The following is a 23,271-nucleotide window of genomic DNA, read 5'->3' on the forward strand; positions in this document are numbered from 1 at the left end:
AATCCGATGCCAACTTCCTATTTATCCGTGCGTCCGTCCGTTTCATACATTACAGATTTATGTCAGTTTTCTCCGCAAATTCTCGTCGCAGATACTTGACATTTTAACACAATTTTCTTTAATGCATGCCATGTGATTTTATTTTTTTTTGTTCAAATCCAATGTCAACTTCCTGTTTAACCGTGTGTCTGTGTGTTTCATAAATACCAAAATTTCGTCGTAGTTTTCTCAGCAACTAATCGCAGATGCTTAAAATTTTAACACAATCTTCTCTGAGGCATGTCATATGGTTGGATTCATTTCTGTTTAAATCCGATGTCAAATATGCTTGTTTGTCTGTGCATCTGTCCGTTTTATAATACCAAATTTCGTCAGTTTTCTCAACAACTACTCATTACAGATGCTTGAACTTTTAGCACATACTTTTTGAAGCATGCCATATGTTTGGAATTATTTTATATGAATCTGATGACAAATTCCTATTTATCTGTGCATCTGCCCGTAATTGAACTTGTGTATTAACACGATAGGGTTTATTCTCATCAGAGCGGGGGTATTACTAGTGAGCATTGGCTCACAGACTTCTTGTTTTTCAAGAAATATTTACGGCTTCGTCAGTTAAAGGATCTTCCTTAGAGATCAGTTGCCCTTCCTTAATGTTTTTATTTTTGCTGTTTATTTTTTAACAGTCTGTTTCATGAGTGTTGAAATATACTGACGCTCCAAAGAAATGTAACATCCAATTTTTATTTATTTATTATGTTCCCCAAACGGAGTTTGGGAACATATTGATTTTAGTCGGTTTCTTATTATTATTATTATTATTAGGGTCTTCCGTCTTCAGCGGAAGACCCTTCTATTATTCTTATGTTTCTTTTTCAATTTTCTTATTATTATTATTATTATTATTCTTTTTCTCTGCAAAAATTTGTGCAGAAGATTTCTCAGAGATGGCTCGATGGATTTGCTTCAAATTTTCAGGGTTGATGCAGGATCATCTGAAGTTTATACCATTTTTTGGATTTTTTGAAAATCACTTCCGGTCTAGAGTTATCGCCCTTTTATTAAAATTCAGCGGACCTTCTTGTCCGTCATTGATCTCAGAAACGACTTGAGCTAGAGCGCTGAAATTTTCAGTGATGATAGAGGACATGTCCCCATGTTACTGGGAGTTTGGATAGTCTCCGGAAGTACCTAGTATGGAAGCTCGGTAGGGGTCAAAATTTAGGACACGAATCACGAGTGATTTTTGGAGACATTTTGCATCATATCTTTTAAAGTATAAATATTTTGTAAGAACATACTGAACAATATTTGTGCAGAATGACAAGATCTTTCATATGATTCCATAAAAAAAGTGCTGACTCATCACATTAAGGGCCAAAAAGGGCTAAAAGTCTTTTTTCGATAACTTTTTACAATCAATATTTTGTTATACATTAATGAAGCAAAAATGTTTATCTCAACAATCTACAACTGTATATTATGACTTTAAAGTCGTACATTACATAATAAGGGGCCACGAGGGGCCAGAATGCTCAATCTTTGACGCTTTATATCTCGAAAGTGAGAAATATTTTGACAAGTAATATTGAACAAAAGATGTTCAAAATCATGTTTTGAACAATATGCAACCTTTCAATTTTTGCTAAACGTCCCCATTAGGGAGTTGAAGGGTTGGCCCCTTAATATTTCTTATGCAAATAACTTGAAAACAAAAAAGAATCTCTGAATAGTTGTTGAACAAAAAGTGTTCAAAATCTTAAGAGCTTTAAAATGAAATCCAGGAAAGGGGGCTGGGTACTCAAATTAGGGGCCAAAAGGGGCTAAAAGTCTCTTTTCGATAACTCTTTAACAGTCAAGAACTTGTTATACATTAATGAAGCAAAAATGTTTATTTTAACAATCTACAACTGTATATTGTGATTATAAAGTCGTACATTACATAATAAGGGGCCACAAGGGGTCAGAAGGCTAAATCTTTGATGCTTTGTATCTCGAAAGTGAGAAATATTTTGACAAGTAATGTTGAACAAAAGATGTTCAAAATCATGTTCTGAACAATATGCAACCTTTCATTTTTTGCTCAACGTCCCCATTAGGGAGTTGAAGGGTTGGCCCCTTAATATTCCTTTTGCAAAACACTCGAACACAAAAAAGAATCTCTGAATAGTTGTTGAACAAAAAGTGTTTAAAATCCTAAGAGCTTTAAGATGAAACCCAGAAAAAGGGGCTGGACACTCAAATTAGGGGCAAAAAGGGGCTTAAAGTCTTTTTTCGATAACTCTTTAACAGTCAATATTTTGTTATACATTACTGAAGCAAAAATGTTTATCTCAACAATCTACAACTGCATATTAGGATTTTAATATCGTATATTACATAATTAGGGGCCACAAGGGGCCAGAATGCTCAATCTTAGACGATTTATATCTCGAAAGTGAGGAATATTTTGACAAGTAATATTGAACAAAAGATGTTCAAAATCATGTTCTAAACAATATGCAACCTTTCATTTTTTGCTAAACGTCCCCATTAGGGAGTTGAAGGGTTGGCCCCTTAATATTTCTTTTGCAAAAAACTCGAAAACAAAAAAGAATCTCTGAATAGTTGTTGAACAAAAAGTGTTTAAAATCTTAAGAGCTTCAAAATGAAATCCAGGAAAAGGGGCTGGGTACTCAAATTAGGGGCCAAAAGGGGCTAAAAGTCTTTTTTCGATAACTCTTTAACAGTCAAGAATTTGTTATACATTAATGAAGCAAAAATGTGTATTTTAACAATCTACAACTGTATATTATGGTTTTAAAGTCGTACATTACATAATAAGGGGCCACGAGGGGCCAGAAGGCTAAATCTTTGATGCTTTGTATCTCGAAAGTGAGAAATATTTTGATAAGTAATATTGAACAAAAGTTGTTCAAAATCATGTCCTAAACAATATGCATTCTTCCATTTTTCGCTAAACGTCCCCGTTAGGGAGTTGAAGGGCTGGTCCCTTAATATTTCTTTTGCGAATAACTCGAAAACGAAAAAGAATATCTGAATAGTTGTGAAACAAAAAGTGTTCATAATCCTAAGAGCTTTAAAATGTTTTGAAGAAAAAAGGGCTGATCCCTAATATTAGGGGGGTGAGGGGCCAAAAGTCGATTTAAGAAGTCTTTATCGTTCAATGTCTTTTTACAGATGATGGAAAATCATTACTTTAGAGTGAAAATCTCATTCAAAATCTTATCTCATCTCAACAAGAATCGAACGGAAGACCCACTCGTTGTTCACAACGAGATCATATCTAGTTATTATGTTCCCCAAACGAAGTTGGGGAACATATTGTTTTTACTCTGTTTCTTATTATTATTATGTTCCCCAAACGAAGTTGGGGAACATATTGTTTTTTTATTATGTTCCCCAAACGAAGTTGGGGAACATATTGTTTTTACTCTGTTTCTTATTATTATTATTATTATTATTATTATTATTATTATTTTTCTTCTTCCTGGGAAAATTTTGTCCACGAGTGATCTTGTAAACCCTACATCCGACTTAGGTGAAACCTTTTTAGGGTTAGTAGGCATGTTGTGTAGAGTTGCCAAACGAAGGTCATTTTGCGCGCACGTGCTGGCAAGAGCGCGCACTTGCAACACGTGAAATGACCAATATAATGGATATCGCCATAACTTTTCTATTTTTTGATGAAATATTTTGAAACTCATACTGTAAGGATATATTAGAATTATAAACAAGATGACATGGTCAATATAGCAAGATCTCACGCGCATGCACGTGCGCTTCGCTCTGATTGGCTGAAACTAAAGTCTCAATATCTTTCTTGTTGTACGTCATAATCATTTGAAATTTTGAACTTAGTCACACATTATGAAGATCTACAGCATGATATATAAGGATTTTCATGAAAGCATGTACATACACGTGTGCTGGGAAGAGCGCGCACGTGCAACACGTAAAATGACCAATATAATAGATATTGCCGTAACTTTTCTATTTTTTGATGAATTTTTTTGAAACTCACAATGAAAGGATGCATTAGTAGTATCAACAAGATGACATGCTCAAAATGGCTAGATCTTACGCGCATGCACGTGCGCTTTGCTCTGATTGGCTGAAATTTAAGTCTCAATATCTTTCTTGTTTTACGTCATAATCCTTTGAAATTTTGAACATGGTCATACATTATGAAGATCTACAGTATGATCTATAAGAATTTTCATGAAAGCGCGTAAATTTACGTGTGCTGCAATCTGATTTGTTGAAACCTTAAATGCCTATAACTTTCTTGTTTCTCAACAGAACAGGATGAAATTTAGAATATGAATAGGTATAATGGAATCCTACATGATACTACTATCAAAATTGAATGCAAGGACGTGCTTGCATGTACTTGCGCAAGCGCAATGCGAAAAATGAACTATATACTTGAAAAACAGTAACATTTATATTTTTATGACTTTTTATTGATTCCTGGAATATAAAGATATGTTAATAGTTTAGGCAACATGCCATGATCACCGTGCAATGCGTTAAATGACAAAGAGTTGATATCGTTGTAGCTTTTAAAATTCTTTCTATAAAATTCTGCGATACTGAGCATATTAAAAAAGGTTTTAAAGGAAATTGGCACAAAAAGGGAGATGGGGAGCGTTTGGGGAACATCTGTAACGGTCCCCGTTACAATTAGAACTAGTTATTATTGTTCTTTTTTCTTCTTATTTCTTCTCCGGTACTTTTTTTGTCCGGAAGTGTTCTCAGAAACTGTTCACCAAACTAAGTTAAAACCTTTTTAGGGTTAGTAGGCATGTTGTGTAGATATGCCGAACGAAGGTCATTTTGCGCGCATTCGCATGCACGTGCGGGCGCGTGCAATGAGTAAAATGACTGATATATTTAATATGGTTGTAACTTATATATTTTTTGATAAAATGTTTTGAAACTCATTATATAAAGATATATAAGATGTGTAGATAAGATGACATGGTCAAATTTGCATGAACTCACGCGCATGCACGTGCGCTTTGCTCTGATTGGCTGAAACAGAAATCTCAATATCTTTTTTGTTTTATGATGAAATGCTTTGAAATTTATAACATAGACATGCATTAGGATGTACTACAATATGATATATAAAATTTTTCATGAAATCATGCGCGTGCGCTGCAATCTGATTGGCTGAAACTTTAAATGAGTATAACTCCCTTGGTTTTCAACCAAACAGCATGGAATTTACAACATAGATAGACATAAAGGACTCCAACAAGACGGTGTAGTCACCATTCACATGCATGCATGTGCGTGCACGTGCGCTTTGCTCTGATTGGCTGAAACAAAAATCTCAATTTCTTTTCTGTTTTTTTACAAAATGCTTCGAAATTTAAAACATAAGCATACTTTAAGATGTCCTACAATATGATATATAATAATTGTCATGAAAATACGCGCATGCACGTGCGCTGCAATCTGATTGGCTTAAACTTTAAATGGCTATAACTCCCTTGTTTTTCAACCAAACAGGATGGGATTAAGAACATAGACAGACATAATGGACTCCTACAAGAAGGTATGGTCATCATGCACGTGCTTGCACGTGCAAATGAGTAAAATAGTGTAGACAAGATGATATCGTCATAACGCTCATGCAATCACATGCGTACGCCTGCATTGCTTAAATTTGAAATACTTGGTATACTTTTGGGAAAACTTTGTTTACGTCTTAAATGCATAGATTTTTCCTTCTTTAATGAAACTTACAGGGAATATGGCACGAGAAGGGAGTTGGGGAGCGTTTGGGGAACATCTGTAACGGTTCCCGTTACAATTAGCACTAGTTATTCTTTTTTTTCTTCTTTGTTCTCCGGTACTTTTTTGTCCGCGAGTGTTCTCAGAAACTGTTCACCCAATTGAGCTAAAACCTTTTTAGGGTTAATAGGTGTGTAGTGTAGGTGTGCAACACGAAGGTTATTTTGCGCGCATACGCATGCACGTGCGTGCGCGTGAAATGAGTGAATTGACTGATATACTTAATATAGCTATTACATTTACATTTTTTGATGAAATGATTTGAAACTCATTATATAAAGATATATTAATACTGTAGATAATGTGACACTGTCAAATTAGCACGAACTCACGCGCATGCACGTGCGCTTCGCTCTGATTGGCTGAAACAAAAAGCTCAATATCTTTTCTGTTTTTTGACGAAATGCTATGAAATTTAAAACATAGGCATACTTTAGGATGTACTACAATATGATATATAACAATTGTCATGTAAGCACGCGCATGCACGTGCACTGCAATCTGATTGGCTTAAACTTTAGATGGCTATAACTCCTTTGTTTTTCAACCAAACAGTATGGGATTTAGAACATAGACAGACATAATGGACTCCTATAAGGCGGTGTAGTCGTCATGCACATGCATGCACATGCGTGCACTTGTGCTTTGCTGTGATTGGCTGAAACAAAAATCGCAATATCTTTTTTAATTTTTGACGAAATGCTTTGAAATTTTACACATAGTCATGCATTAGGATGTCCTACAATATGATATATAACAGTTGTCGTGAAAACATGCGCATGCACGTGCGCTGCAATCTGATTGGCTTAAACTTTAAATGGCTATAACTCCCTTGTTTTTCAACCAAACAGGATGGGATTTAGAACATAGACAGTCATAATAGACTCCAACAAGATGGTATGGTCGTCATGCACGTGCGTGCACGTGTTCTTCACTCTGATTGGCTGAAACAAAAATCTCAATATCTTTTCCGTTCTTTGATGAAATGCTACGAAATTTAAAACATAAGCATACAATAGGATGTCCTACAATATGATATATAACAATTGTCATTAAATCACACGCATGCACGTGCGCTGAAATCTGATTGGCTTAAACTTTAAATGGTTATAACTCCCTTAGTTTTCAACGAAATAGGATGGTATTTAGAATATTGATAGACATAATGGACCCCTACAAGAAGGTATGGTCATCATGCACATGCTTGTAACGTGAAATGAGTAAATTAAAAATATGCTTGAATAAGTGTATTTTTTAATACTTCTGGATTTAATGCTTTGATATTAAGTCTATTTGAATATATATACATAGTGTAGAAAAGATGATATGATCATTACCCACATGCATTCAAATGAGCTCGCATGTCATGCTAAAATTTAAATATATTTCGTAGTCTTCTGGGAAAACATTGTTTAAGTCTAAATTGCACAAAGTATGTCTTATTTGATAGAGTTTAAGGAAATATGGCACCAAAAGGGAGTTGGGGAGCGTTTGGGGAACATCTGTAACGGTCCCCGTTACAATTAGCCCTAGTTTTTTTTTGTTAATTATTTTCATGTTATTGTGTTTTACTGCTTACCTCTTATAAAAGCTACACGTCGATCCAACATATCCGCACATACTCAATTGGCGACAGGTTGGAACTATATTGTGTTGGTCAAGATACAATATAACGTTCCGACATTGTTTACGTGAAGAAAATCAATTGAATGTCGCGCTACAAGACACCTTGCATTGTCTTGTCAGAAGATATGGCTGTACTGGCAGACAAACGGAACTACCATTAAGTTGCAGAACATTGTCAATGTACTGCTAATCTGTCGAACTGTCTTCAAAGAAAATATGCGGGTTTCGGGACCGCATCAGATCCCTTTTTAAAAAGTTCACTACATTTATTTTTGATGCAATCAATCTATATTTACATAATGCGATTGTTAACGTTTCAACAGGGACTTCTATACTACATGTATATATTTCACCAGGGACCTATATAGTACTGAGGTTCCTGATTTCACTCATATCTTTCGCTTCCCGTAAAGGTATTTTAATTACCTTACGCAGCTCTTATCACATTACATACCTTACAGTATTTGAATAAAAGAAAAATGCAACATTTTAAATATTCATCAGTTTAAGATGATTTACTGACTCGGTAAACAGCCGCAGCTTAACCGTTTATTGTGGTTATTTCCCATGCTAGAGCATAGAGCAGCGGCGATAGATGGCGCATCGTTCAAGCCAGGAATTTCTGGCTTAAGATGGCGGTAGTCAGCTGTCGTTTCGTACGAATGAGACAGGAAATGCCGTTCTAGACAGTGCTGTTGCAACCATTGTACAGTAGTTTGACGAAAAAGGGCCTTATGAGCAAAGGCGCCTAGGTACAATGTTTAGGTTTATATTTAGATGTTGAGTCTTACGTATTTGTGCAGTTCTAAACCGGTTACGCAAGTGCTGCAACCTTATGAAACGATCCCGAGGAGGCGTCGTCACCATGATCGACCAGTTCGAGGGCGATCAGAAGTAGTACCACTTTGTCTATGGCGTTTAGAGACGAGATATTGGGCTTTTCTGGGCATTCAGTGTTTTCGCAACATCACTATCGGTGTTCCCAGCCAACAGTGACTGCACGGACCTTTTGCGTGCATCGTTTGAGAACATAGGCATACTTAATGTAGTATGAAAATCAATTAATTTCTGTCACACTACTCTCACCAGGTACCAGAAAAATAACAAACGAGAACTCATGTGCACAAAATCGGTAAGAAAATAAAATAGGAAAAATAATGGAACAAAAAACTAAGAATAACAAGAAGGTTTTCCGCTTACGGCGAAAGACCATATAAATGTGTGAAATGCACGAAATAGAGCGGCGTCTACCCGTGCACGTGCTAGCCTGTATATTTATCGATACCTTGCTGACACGAAATTGTGTAGTGTTACCGAGTTCTATTATCTATAACATTGCTTGAGATTGTGTATGATATATACATGCGATTTTACATTGCTAATGATAAATTGTTAAAAATATTAACCAAACTTATGAATCTTTACGTTTAATTAATCTTTGCGTTTAATTTGCGTTTAAGTTCAATTATCTGGCGATTGTAGGATGCTTCTGGTCAGCAAATGGGCCTACCTTGAAAGGTCTCTATTAATTCTTGAAATTTAGTTAATCAAAAACGTTGACTGGAACTCATTGCTATGCTTTTTTCAGAACACTTGTAAAAATGGAATTTGTAAATTTAGCGACTTTCGATTTCGGAAAATGGGACGTTTCATAAAGTAAAATACATAACAATCAATCAATTTCAGACATAATAAAAGTATTCGACAATACAATGGACTTTTTCTCTTGTTGGTTTGCTTATCTTAGATCTTGTTTTCGCAATGGTCAAACTTTGCACATCTTGAACATTTGAAATATAAAGATATTTTCTCATTGTTTTAAAAAGCACTTGATTAAAAATAGTGCTCACAGCTTGCAAATGCTCACAATATGAAATGTCGGTGTCAAGCATCATCATTGATTTTTAGAATGTGCCATTTTCAGAATGTTCATTACCCTTTATTTGCCCATTTTCTTTCCTCAGTTCTACGCAGAGCAGATAATTCCTCCGCCATTTTAGGCATCAGAGACTCTGCAGAAGATTTTTAACTTCTTCACGTCATCTTTTTAATATATTCGATCAGTGCATACTATTAATGCAAGATATATTACTGTAGTCAGCGGCGGCTCACACAAATTGGTCCGACCAAAATAGTTCCATCATGATTAAGTAGATACAGTATTATTCTTCATGATAAGAGTGAAGTTGTGTATGTCATACGTTAAAGAAATCAAAAACAACGTCAAAATATTATTAGAAAATCACTTTCCCCCCGAAATGCAAATAAAAAATATCAATATTCCTACGCTCGCTCCCTCCTCAGCCTTTTTTTTCATGTTTGATAACAGAGAATATTTAGGTCATTCTTCGATTCATATCTTTTCACCGATGAATTGATAATACTATATCAACAATTGTATTAAGTACATGTTTATAATCCGTTAATTATCATACAATTTCTTCTTAAAGAAAAAAATAATCATTCTGTGTGTGTGTTTTATTAAATGACGGAATTTTCAAATTCTGCTCGTGTGTACACTTGGTAAACTGTAGGGTATAAAATGTGTAGCAAAACGAGAACTGGGTCGGAGATTCGGGTTCGTGTTGAAGTTCAGCATACCATTTCATATAGAACTTGAATTATGTAAGTAATTTCTGCGACGATTACATTAGTATATTTCAGTAATTTTCAAAACAAAAAAGGGTTTTCAGTTTAGAATTTTACCCGGTTGATTTTTAACCCGGCCATTTTAAACACAAGTTGTTGCAGATGCAAATGATAGAACAAACTATAGTTCAACCATGTCAACAGGGATTGTATAATTTTTATTAATCAGAATTCGTATTCATATGATCTAATTAAGAAAAGAAAAGTTTTGTCTGCCATCGTAACTTCTCGGCAAAACAAAACGTGTTTCTCCGAGCTCGCTGGATGCGTTTGACAACTCCATCGCACGTGTGTAGACCTAGGCTAATGTTGGTCTTGCGGACACAGGTATGTGTACTGTTTTTTAGGACACTGGGTGACCGTAATGCTACGGACTCACGAAATTTACACCAATTCCATAATTAGACTGCAGTTTTTTTTAAATTAAAGTCATTATAAACACTGTTAAACATCTTAAATCTAAAAGTCGAATATCTTTGGATATGGGGTAACCCATATCTATTCTTGTTACACCTTGATAACGAATAATTTCTAAAACATTTATTTTGCTGATTACATTTACCAAATGGTAATCATTTACAGTATTAGATGATCGACCATGTTGAAGTAATGGAGATATAATGATTAGATTGTGTCAAAAGTAGGCTTGCCGGAAAGATCGATATCGGATAAAGTGTATCGGTATACAATAATCTTCTGATGAAGTTTTCTTTCATGGAAATTAAAGTAATGTATAATATTTTTTGTGTAATAGGTCAAAGGTAAAACGTTTTTAAAGAAGAATATGAACATGTTAATACTGTTGAAAAAAAAAATTATACACACTCTTATACATGTACCACTGAATGAAATTTAACGAGCCTCTCACCGATTCTTTCGTACTTACTGTCGTTGTGCACATTTTATTTAACTCTTTTGATCCTACACATAGTTTGAGTTTCCCAAGCGAAACACGGACACTGCCATTCTTTCTATATTACTGAAAGGTACCATCACGTGTCCACAAATCCTCCTATACCACTGAATAAAGCTCAATGATGCTACATGCATAACATCAAGCATTATACTTTTTGATATGACAGTTGTTTCGAGTATCCATGAGCAAAACATATGGACTTCACCCAATCGCAACTTCTCGGGCCTTTCCGACTAGCGGAAAACAACCTCAAATGTATAAGGAAGACGCCATGACAACCCACTTTTCATGATCTTTGAATTAAATGCATGGAGACCTTTTATTTGTGGAAAATGGGATGTAACTTTATTCAATGAAATGATATTATACTTAAAATATACTGTAGAAGGGACTTATAAGTCCGTCTATCCTATACTTGCATAAACAGGAATTCGAAATGTATAAATTTTTAACATCGGGTGATGTTAATGCTTTTCCGACCTCTGACAGAAAAACCCGAGATGATGCGATTGGGACTTCGATCATCATTATGATCATACGAGGGATTTTATTTCGTGAGCTCAGTTCTCACAGTACCGCCGCTTCTATACATGTGCTTGTAATCACTATTAGCTTGCATTTCATAGTTAAGTTAATTTTGGAATTTAAGTTTATACTATGAAATTGAACATACCATTTTTATTGATCAATTATAGTTGTGTTATTTTTAAAATGATTTGAAATGGTAAAGACGAGTGACCACTGTTTAACCATATTTTTCAATCTCATTAGAAAAAAAATTACAGATGTCTTGTCTGTATTTAACTCGACTCAGCAGAATAAAATTATAAAACTACTCTACAAAAAATTGTTGAAAATTATTCATGTACCTCTTATTTGGCCTTCGGAATACCTCTGCAAAATGCTTACTTCTTCACTCTGGTAAGACAATAAAAAAATAAGTTTTTTACTAAATGTAATTTAGCTTGAGACTTGAATTTAATGATCATGATGAAATTAAAGTAAATAGTATAAGGAAGAGAATATTACCTGTGATCCAGACATAATATGATTCCGCTGTCGTCAGTCTGAAAATAAAACGGAAAGAACAGTAAACATAATGTTTGCTAACTTGGATGCTTAAATAAATAACCTTTCCAATTAAATCCTGCTCAAATTAACTGGTAGCATTTCCGTCATCTTTCAGGAATAAACAGGCCTGAAATATCCTTCGAAAATTCGATATTTCATATATAAATGCACGATAATACCCAATCATTACTGCGTTAATAGATTAAAATACTTTATAATATCGGCTTTAGTCACGAGTCGGCTATGAAGATGATGTGCATTGTAATTAAAAACAAATAGGAGCATCGGCTTTAATTTTAAAAGGACACCTTCACGTCTTCATATTGCTTATAGCTAAGCTGAAGTGAAAGATACATTCAGTTAATGAAAGTGCAGAAGCAGAATTAATACCTGTCAAGATCCATAAAGTTACTGTTTATTTGCTTTCTGACTGAATAAACATTTCAGAGTAATTGAATGTTCCGTCCGTAATTGCCTAAGAATTATTTTTGTGAAATCAATCTTGATCAGTGCTAATCAGAAAATACTCAAGCATCAAGGAGTTAAAATTTATAGACAAACTGATGATCACATGATCTTTCCTGGCTAATTCAAAATCCGTGTGACACCCGTTGCCCTAAAAAGTTTACTGAAATATGTAATGTAAATTTAAATCAAAATTTCACAAGATAGTAAATACAAACTACCAAAAATGCAAGTTTTACAATCTTTAAAATCAGAATTTGAGTCTCTCGACCTTGTGAAATGATTAAGTTAATATATGAAGTCGTCCACAGCCTCAGAATGAATTCCGATTGGTGATAGAGTGTACTAATATTTTAAAAAAGACCTGTTCCTCAAATGCAAACCACACTCCAAAGTTAAGGTTGAAGGGCCGATATTAATGTCACCGAGAGGGAGAGAGAACTTGTGTCAAATGAATTTAAATGTGGAATATGACATTCCAGGCACTGACCATTCAAAACATACGACTACGGGCAAGGTTGACGTGTTCCCAAGTTGGACAAGGTCTAAGGGTAAAAATTGATGCAGGGGAAGGTCTTGTCACAACAATTTATACATCCAAAATATATAGGTGCTAAAGCACCAACTGTTTAAAAACTATAGATAAGGTTAATTTTTTTTTACATTAAGGCCTAACTCTAATGTTAAATTAAGCAAATAAGTACTGTGTTCTATTGAGAATTAAAGCATTTATATGAATTACATGTACTTTCATACAGCCCGCGTGACGCAGTGGTAGAGCGTCTTCCCTAGAGTGGCGGAGTTCGGATTCCACCGTGTAAAGTTGACACTGGTCCTTCAGGTGAAACCGCATTGGTCCCGTGTCGCAGTAGATGCTGTCACGAAAAAAATCCCTCCATCCCACTGCTTAATGGTGCCGAGTATAGGCAAAAATTCTCTACCGGTAAATGGTGGCGTCTCCATATGAGTAAACAATTCTTGAGAGGGATGTTAAACAACAAACCCTTAATCAAAACGTAGCAAATCAATATACAAGTTAAAATTATATAATACATATTTTAGCTGGCGAGTGGGAAGAAATTCGTCGTCACTTTCGTGGTAGAGATGCTTCTGTTGCTCATGGAGCGAATGCCACCAGAGTCACTGCTAGTGCTTTTATAAACTGTCTTAGGTTGTGGTGTCTCGCCAGACATATATTTGAGGAAGAAAAATGCCATCCTCACAGCCATTCATGATGTTGTTAATCCCGAATTTCTTGAATGAATGGCACACAGTCTCTGTGGAAATTGAATCCCTGACGTCCTTGAACCACTGCGTCGCTTGACGTTTCCTCCGGCGTTAACGTTGCATTCTTTCTCTTTGTTCATCATCCACTATGTTCTTTGTTCATCATCCACTTTGTCTTGAACGGCTTATACTGGCACATGTCCTTTGGTTAAAGAACACTATTAAAACCGGCAGGAATCTTGGGTGACATGCATTTGTTCTGAAATTCCTTTACTTTGTCTGACAGGTAAATGTAGCAACGGGACATGGTCAACATTAGACTTATTAAGTTCAACATGATGTCAGGACATGTCCTGATATTCGCTGCAGCCACGTATCGTACAAATCATCGGTCATCCAATTTTTTTTTGTTCAAAAAAGAACACCAGACCGCAACTTCTCCTCGGGCTTGCTTTTGCGCTTGAAAATGACCATTGGCTTCATTTTTGTCCCTTTGGCCACTTCGCTGAGAACAAGCCATGTACAGCTCTCCACGCCTGTCGTTTTTTACAAACAGCCGTGTTTTTGCTCAAAAAGCAATTGTCGACTGAAATCATCCTGTTCCAGCAGGATGTTGACCCCACAGCCACCAACTTGGTAACATCTAACAAGAGGACCACAGGCCTTATAGGTGACCTGAGTATCAGGTAACATTGAATCAGTTTCACGATTAAATCTATGAAATTCAAAATTTAAGAAGAGGCACCCTAGCTCATCACCATACATTTAGTTTTAGTTACTTGATACCTACATGTAGAAGCAGAGGAGATGATTATCATAGAATTAATGGATTTTAATTTTCTTATCAGTAGACCCCTTGTCTAACTGAAACCTCTGATCCTGGAACTATACATTTTAATTTACCCCCGTTTCAAAGGAGAAAGGGTATACTGGTTTACCCTTGTTTGTCAGTCTGTCTGTGCGTAACAAATTTTTGGTCGCAGTTTTCTCATTAACTAATAATTGCAGATGCTTGAAATTTTAACATAATCTTCTCTGAGGCATGCCATATGGTGGGATATAATGTTTTATTATACCCCCGTTTCGAGGGAGAGGGTATACCGTTTTACCCTCGTGTGTCCGTCCGTCTGTCTGTTTTCGTCTCTGTTTTCGCATCAACTACTCATCGCAAATGCTTGAAATTTTAACACAATTTTCTCTGAGGCATGCAATATGGTAGGATATATTTTTGTTGCAATTCAATGTCAACTTTCTGTTCATCCGTGTGCGTCTGCCCATTTCATACATAAACAAGAGGCAAATGGGCCTTATAGGTCATCTGAGCATCATGGTTCATGTTTTAAGCTAGATGCTATGGCATTCACAATTTTGAAAGATGCACCATTGCCAATCATATCTATACAATTAGCATACCCATAGGCAGGGTAGGGTAACACAAAATGCATTTCAACTAATCAGTAATATTCAGTAATAATCAGAAGTGCCCCTACCACACATGAACCCCTAACCCTAGGTCAACACATTGCACAATTTTTATACCCCACGCAAAAGGTTGCGTGATGTATAATGTTTTTGACCTGTCCATCAGTCAGTCCGTCAGTCCTGTTTTTCTGTCAGCGCAACTCCTCATAAACCGCTGCACAGAATTTATATCTCAATTTGAATACAGAGATGAACAGTTTCATTTTTTTTCGTAAACAGCGATTTTTAAGCTTAAATAAGGTAATTCCAAAGAAATCCGCTCCCTGTAGATCCTTAATCTTACTGGCTGTCCCAAAATAAAATCTGTCAAGGTCAGTAAACATGGCGGATAAATTTAAGTTGTGAAGTTGGCATACACGAAAAATACGGATATATGAATTGTTCTGTACATTTTTGGATTGATTTATGTCTGGGATAACTACACTTTGGAAGTCCAGGTAAGACATATAAATTAATTGGCCGTTTACTGACAATTTGAGCCGAAATCCGTGCGGGAATGAATCCCGCTTTGCAAAAGTACGGAAATCCTAAGGAGTTATAGCCCCCCCCCCCCCGAAAAGGGAGAGGGCTACATTATTGCAGCTTGGCTCAAATGAACTTTTCTGATCACATTTTGTCCGTCTGTCTCTAAACTTTCACATTGTTGACTTCTTCTCAAGAACCACTGGTCCAATTTTAACCAAATTTGGTACAAAGCATACTTGGGTGAAGAGGAGTTAAAAGGAAGGGCCAAGTTCCCTTACAAGGGGAGAAAATCAAGAAAAGAAAAAAAAGGTGACATTGGGGTCATTAAAAATCTTCTCAAGAACCACTGGGCAAGGGTAGCTGAAATATTAGAGGAAGCATCCTTGGGTAGTGTAAATTCTAAATTGTTAAAATCATGACCCAAGGGGTAGGGCCCCATTATAGGGACTCCAAGTTTTACATAGAAATATATAGGAAAAGTCTATTAAAATCTTCTTTTAAAAAACACTTGGACAGAAAAGCTGAAATTTTTGTTGAAGCAGCTTGGGGTAATCTAGATTCAAAATTGTTAAAAGCATGCCCCCGGGGGTAGGGAGGGACCACAATAAGTTTTAGGAAAATCTTTAAAAATCTTCTAATCTTTAGAAAGAACTACTGGGTCAGTAAAGCTGAAACTTGTATATGTAAGCATCCTGGGGTAGTAAAAATTCTATATTATTAAAATCATGACCCCGGGGGTAGAGTGGGGACACAATGGGGAATCCAAGAGCTGAAACTTACGTGGAGGCATCCTTGGGTAGTGTAAATTTTAAATTGTTAAAAAAAAAAGACTCCTGGGGTAGGGTGGGGCTGCAATAGGGAATCCAAGTTTTACATAGAAAGATATAGGAAATATCTTTTTCACAAAAACCACTGAGTCAGGAAAGCTGAAACTTATGTGGAAGCATCCTGGGTTAGTGTAGATTCTAAAGTATTAAAATCATGACAGGGGATAGGGGCCACAATAGGTATAACAAGGGAAATCGGGGAAAGAACTGCATCGCCCGTTACTCAGGTGAGCGATATGGCCCATGGGCCTCTTGATTTATATATTTATTTACGTTATTTATGTTGTAAGAACTGTTATCTACATGTGGCTTATCTTTTTTGATTTATGTATTTTTGCCCCCTCCCCCTTTTCGAAGAAGGGGGGTCATATTGCTTTGCTGCTGTCGGTCCACTAAGTTTCCATTCATTTCCTTCACAACCGTTGCATATACGGAAATGAAATTTGGTATGCAGATTTATCAGATGAATATCTAGGTCAAATTGTGTTTTGGGTACGAACGCGCCAACCCTGACAGAGTTATGCCCCTTGGACTTAGAAAAATTCCAGTTATTTGCAGTTTCCGTTCATTTTCTTCGCAGATGTTGCACATACTGAAATGAAATTTGTTATACAGATTTATCAGATAAATATCTAGGCCAAATTCTGGTTTAGGTAAGCGCCATTCTTGACGGAGTTCTGCCCCTTGGACTTAGAAAAATTCCAATTTGGGGGAGTGGGGCATATACAAGTGTTTTACATCCCTTGTTATTAATAAGGTTAATGATGTTGTAAAAACTGTTATTTACATTCATCAAAAGTACAGATCAACATCGCAATCAGGGAATAAATGACACATGCTTCAAAACGAGTGAGAAAAAAACACCCATTTAACAGATGTACGTACATGTGATGCATCTGTAATTTTTATGTTCTATTCGTGTTACAAGATTTAACACGAGTCACTTAAAATATTATAATAAAGGATTTAGGTCAAAATGTCCTGCATTGTTTTTCTCCTATGAAACAGAATTTGGAAATTAAACGCCAAAATCAAAGGACTGAATGGTCAATGAAATAAGATTAATACCACTAAGCGGAGCATCCCCTTACGGAAGGAGATCAACAAAAATTTCCGACATCAAAATTGTAGCTCATATTGCTTAAACGTTCCTCTCGAAATTTTTCACTAATCGCCACTGGCCGATGGAAAGCTGCTTTAGTCCTTTACTAGGCACGTATAGCCAGTGAGCAGTGAGGGATCTTATTTGTGCCAGCACCTCATGCGACATGGTACCTCGGTTTACACGGTTTCATCCAACGAACCAGTCTCCAGTCCGAACTCAAGAGTAAATTTCATGTTATGAACAGACACCTGTGGAGAATTAGTACTGAAACCGCGACATTCATTATATTATTTCAACATCCCTTTTCACACACTATGAACTTAATGTTCGAGGACCTTCTATCTGTGGAGTATGGAGTTCAACCTTATTACATAAGAAGAAATCACCTATATTATGCTATAGAGGGGACATTTAACTTCGTGTATCCTATATCTAAAAAAACAGGAAGATGTAACTTTTATCATCCGGTAATGTTTATACATTCGAGGTTGTTTTTTCGGCCCAAGATGATGCGCTTGTGTCAAATCGACCCGAATTTACCCAAGATGATTTAAAGCGGAAGTGAGTATTGTCAAGGTGAACATAAAATTTCAGTCTATCCCCCGAATTAGCAGAGGTGAGTATAGTCAAGTCATACATAAAATGAATAACTTCCTCTTACAATTCCACATACGTATGTGGAAGTTGAGAATTTATAGACATTGAAAATGTGTTCTTATCTTCCCCACAAGCTGTAACGGACATTTACACACACGCACAGTAGCGATGTTATAACCCCTCCGCAAATACTTGCGCGAGGAATAATTACAGCTCAACAAACTTTTTAAGCTCACATGGTTTTTCGCACAAATTAAGGTCACATTGATATAGAGTAATAGTGTGTATCGAGACAACAAAATACATTTTAAAAGTATTTGTTTACATAATTTGAGTTTTATTTCACTTACTGAAATATAATTGACAAAAATCAATCGGTAGAACTTTGACATTTTCATGGCTGAAAAATAACAACTATTCTCATTTGAATTTTTGTGGTTTCTTGCCAATTGCAACTGTCTTTTTATCCGTTCTTTTGAAAGCAATAGCTCTTTTCAGAAACGTAGACATGGGTACAGTACAGCTACTGTAACTTGTATTTTCTGTACATTTTGACTCTTTAACTCAGGGTGGTAATAGTATTTTTCATATGTTTGACTGCTTTCTATGTTATTAAGGTGGGATTTTTCAGAGTCAACTTCTAAAATCTAGAATCATGAGAGATTCATCCCACTGCAAAATTCTAACCTTTCATACCGTAAATGCAGAGGAATTTTCCTTTTCATTGAAGGAATTTACTATATAAAAAATTAAACAATACTTCATCATCCTACCCTTTAGTGTGGTTCTCTTCTGCAATGTTATCCCTTTTCGGCACTACATGTCGACAAAACCAAGAGGAGTATGGTAAATGAGCAAAGATTTTTAAAAAACACTCACCTTGAAGAAGAAAATTTAAAATTTTCAACTACGTTGTATCAAGGAAAGCTCGTTTTATACGATTTGTAAAAACCTATGGTAGAATGGTATACTCGAAACATCCTATCATTTATTCATAAGTTTCCCTTTAAAACATCCACTTTGGAAACTTAAGATAATGATTTGAAAAGACATTTATGCTTGACATTATATATGTAATATAACGAAGGGATATGTTTTTGTACTGCAGTTCAAAAATGTTATTTTTTATTACAACAATGTGACCTTAATTTGTGCGAAAAACCATGTGAGCTTAAAAAGTTTGTATAACCTAAAGTTATTAACCAGAGAGGGTCGAGATCGATTAATACAAATTCGGATATCCTGTTAAAAATAATAAATTTCCTGTCACATATTAAGCTGTTATACTGTCATAGGTATTCAGATAATAAGAAATGAGGTTGGTCATTTTGGTGTTTGAATATCATCGATCTCTCTATTGCGCACGGGAACTGTTTGTACTTTTATGGACCGGTCTGTTCATCCAGCTGTTTGATTTGAACCCGCGGCGTGAGCATCAATTACTTACTTTCTGATTACCTTGAAAAAGGCCCTAACCAGCGCTACGTATGAAAAGATGTAATTAAAGTCTTAGAGAAACATTGATCGTGTCCTTATCCATTTGAGACGTCAATTCCCTCGGATTTTGACTGTATGTATTTCACAGCTATTTTTCATAAAAAACAAACTAGCCCACATACATTTGGAAACTAATTAATGCGTACGTTTAATAAAGTGCAAAATTTTATAAGTCGTACGCTTTCGATACTCTTTGAATGAGTATGAAGGTTTGCGACTAAAATGATGATGACGTCCCTCTAGAGATTTTTTCACACATATGAAGTCGCTACTACTTGCCGGTGGAGAGCTGCAAATTTTGTCATGCTCTTCACTCGATGCCATTGAGCAGTGAGGGATCTTTTTCTGCCAGCACCTACTGCGACTCGAGACCTCAGTTTATACAGTCTCACTTGAAGGACCGGTCTCCACGTTCCACAGTGGAATTCAAACCTACGACGTAAGAATCTACTCCTTACTTCGTGACTCTAGAGCAGACGCTCTAACCACTGCTCTACGCAAGCGACTAGAGTTTTTAAATGTACTTACAATTCTAGACAGTTCGATTGACTCGGGAAAAAAAAAGTGGTTTCGATGACATTCTCTATTCTTTAATTTCTGGACCTTTGAAGCTGATAAGGGAGATAACTTTCCAACCAAGCTATCCAATGGTGTTTCTTTTTCTTAATAAAAAAAAGAAGTCAAGTGAAACTGTGCAAATGCAGTTCTGATGGTATTGCGGATATTATCCGAGTATAAGGCAAAATAAAACCCCTTTATTACGATTGTAGAAACACTGAACTTGCTTTTTGATAGATCGAAATGGAAAGAGCATCATTTGTAGAAAAGTCCTATATGATATTCACAAAGTTTCAGAAAAAATCCATTAGATGCCGAAGATCGATAAAAGTAACGACAGCTCCGCCAAATGCAATAGCCAATTAAATGATGGCAGGAGCTGCCTTGATCTTGCAAACCAGACGAGCTATTCAATAATAGATTACGGAAATCTGCATTCATGAAATATTAAAAAGATGTTTTATCGCAGAATCAACCTTATGAAAGGAAGTATTTACCATGCATATCGTGCACAATTTAGTATTAAACGTTAAGCTTGAGGAAGTATATAAATTCAAAAGAAGTCGTTGCCCGCGTGGCGCAGTGGAAAGACCATCTGCTCTAGAGTCGGAGGGTTAATAGTAAATCCTTGCGTCTTGGTTTCGAATCCCACCGTATGGGACTTTGAAGCCGATCTTTCAGATTAGACCGTATTAAACGAGGTACCTTGTCGCAGTATGTTCTGGCAAGAGAAAGATCCCTCATTATTTCCATGCCTTTTGTCTTGTACCTAGTTTTACATGCTAATGAACATTTTCGGAATCTCGGACACCAGATCGTACATATGTACATGTACTACGGTCAGTATCGTCCTTCTCGAATAGTTTTCACTCGAATGGAGACGCCGACACTTGCGGTGTAGAGCCAAAATTTTATACCTACGCTCGGTACTCGCTAAACAACAAACGAGCACAAATTTGAAGTAACATAGAAAACAAACATTAACTTTTCACACATCATGGAAATATATATACCTTTTCATTGCACATTAACATGAAGGATATCAACGTCGAAAAGAAGTGACTGGCCGTGTGATTTCCAGTCTTAAAAAAAAGGAAGAAAAAGACTTACAAGGTTCACTGGGAATGGAAAACTATTCCGTCAATACACTAATTCGCACTTATGTTGAATTTTAAAACTACCTTTTATCCGTTACCATCGACCGAACTGCCTTGTGGCAATCGAGTTTGAGATTGAAATAAAAAAAAATAAGACGGAACAGTCACCATAATTAGATGCACGGCCAACAGTTAATCAATCTAAGGATAGAGCCGAACAAATACAATAACAAGTTTGCCGTTTTCCGTTCAATACTTGTACAATGAATTCACTACCAGATGATGTAGAGTGTTCAATAATCCGTACATACATTTACTCCGTTCAAGCAAGTAAAGTGCTTTTGACTTCTAATTCTTCTTTATGATGCGTGTTTTCAATTAGAAAGCGGGTCACGTCAAATTTCTTTTTATTATATTTTTTATAGTTCACATAATTTATTTAACAATTGCATATCGAATAGTGTCTCTGTTTTCAGTTTAAGGATAACGAAGGAATAGAAACTGGCTTAAAGTCTAAAGATTATCACCGAATACATTAGCTAAGTTATAATTAACGATTCTACGTAGTTTCGTCAAAAACTCAATTTCACAAGTCATTTTTGTATAGACTTATTCAATACCTCTCTATGCAGGCACGTAGTAACAGGAGGGGGGGGGGCATTTTTTTCCCAACATTACTAGTATTTTACTATTGGAAATGCTCATTGAAAGGCTGGTTGGCCCCCTCACATTGTACGACAGGAAACTGATAACAGAGAATTCCAACTGAATTCCAAACAAGCTAATTCAGAGAATTCGTGTCCCCCGCTTAGGGAAAAAGTCGGCTCCCCCTGACTGAATTTGTAGAATTATTAAATGTATACATGTATACTGAAGGAAATAAAATACATGTATGTCAATATGCATATAAAGATTTGATTGCTTATTCTTTATTATGTGTATAGATTTTTTCATATGGAATATTTATCACACTGTAATGATGATTTTATAACCTCAAATTTTTCATTTCACATGTTGAATACTATCATTTAGTAAAAAAAAAAAGTATTTAAAAAAAAGAAAAGAAAAAAAGAACGGTCCGACCGAGATTCGATCCCGGGACCTCTCACATTTGAAGCGAGAGACATAACCGCTTGACCACGGAGTCGCTTTACCCGGAGTGAAGTATATGCAGAACTGTAGTCACATACATGTATATATTCATGTTTCCATGTTCGGTATTCTCAAAATTTTACACAATCCCTAGTGTTTGATTTATTTAGCCTTTATTAAACAGTTCTAATAGATGTATTAAGAACATAAAGTCCGCCGAGAACCTGTTTTATACGTAATAACTCTTCTCATGCCCCTGCGCTAAAAATAGCGACATGTAATACTATAAATACTAATAAAACAAACGGGGCGGGGCACTTTGAGAGGGGCGAAAGACGTCCTAGGGAGTTTTGGTATAAATTACATTGCATAAGCTCAAAATCTTCTTGAAATATCGCCCGGAAATGATAGTGTTACACACTGAATGTATAAATTTACGACATTGAACTTTGACCTTTTGACCTTAAAATCAATAGGGGTCTTCATTAGGCCACAGGGAGTTGTTATTTAAAATTTCATTGCAATAGCTCAAATGGTTCTAGAGATATCGTGTGGAAACGAAAGTGTTTTAACAGACAGAATTTGCTTATTTATGACCTTGACCTTTCACCTTTTGACCTCAAAATCAATAAATAGGGAGTTGCTATGCTAAATTTCATTGCAAAAGCGAGATATCGTGTGGAAACGAAAGCGTTGACGGACGGACGGACAAACCCAAATTAATATCCCCCACTTTTCAAGCGGGGGACAAAAATCGGTACTGAAAGAAGTTGGCACTTAAAAAGTTGG

General features: G+C 35.9%; 1 protein-coding gene across 3 annotated transcripts in view; it reads right to left on the reverse strand.

Annotated features, from left to right (window-relative positions):
- The window catches only part of LOC134258036 (calmodulin-beta-like), a 44,283-nt gene that overhangs the window by 12,082 nt on the left and 8,930 nt on the right, over positions 1-23,271 (reverse strand). The window contains exons 1-3 of one of the 3 annotated variants that reach the window (XM_062740601.1): positions 21,404-21,551; positions 12,029-12,066; positions 11,869-11,917 (exon numbers count right to left, since the gene is read on the reverse strand). In XM_062740601.1, coding sequence (XP_062596585.1) covers positions 11,869-11,917; positions 12,029-12,043 — 64 coding nt within the window. In that variant the 5' untranslated portion in view covers positions 12,044-12,066; positions 21,404-21,551. Of the gene's footprint in view, positions 1-11,868; positions 11,918-12,028; positions 12,067-21,403; positions 21,552-23,271 lie in introns of those variants that run through there. The other 2 variants (XM_062740608.1, XM_062740593.1) reach the window with 2 other exon arrangements.

Source organism: Saccostrea cucullata, unplaced genomic scaffold (assembly GCF_032062105.1).
Source record: "Saccostrea cucullata isolate Sc308-1 unplaced genomic scaffold, CSIRO_AGI_Scuc_v1 ctg2754, whole genome shotgun sequence".
Classification (NCBI taxonomy): Eukaryota; Metazoa; Mollusca; class Bivalvia; order Ostreida; family Ostreidae; genus Saccostrea; species Saccostrea cuccullata.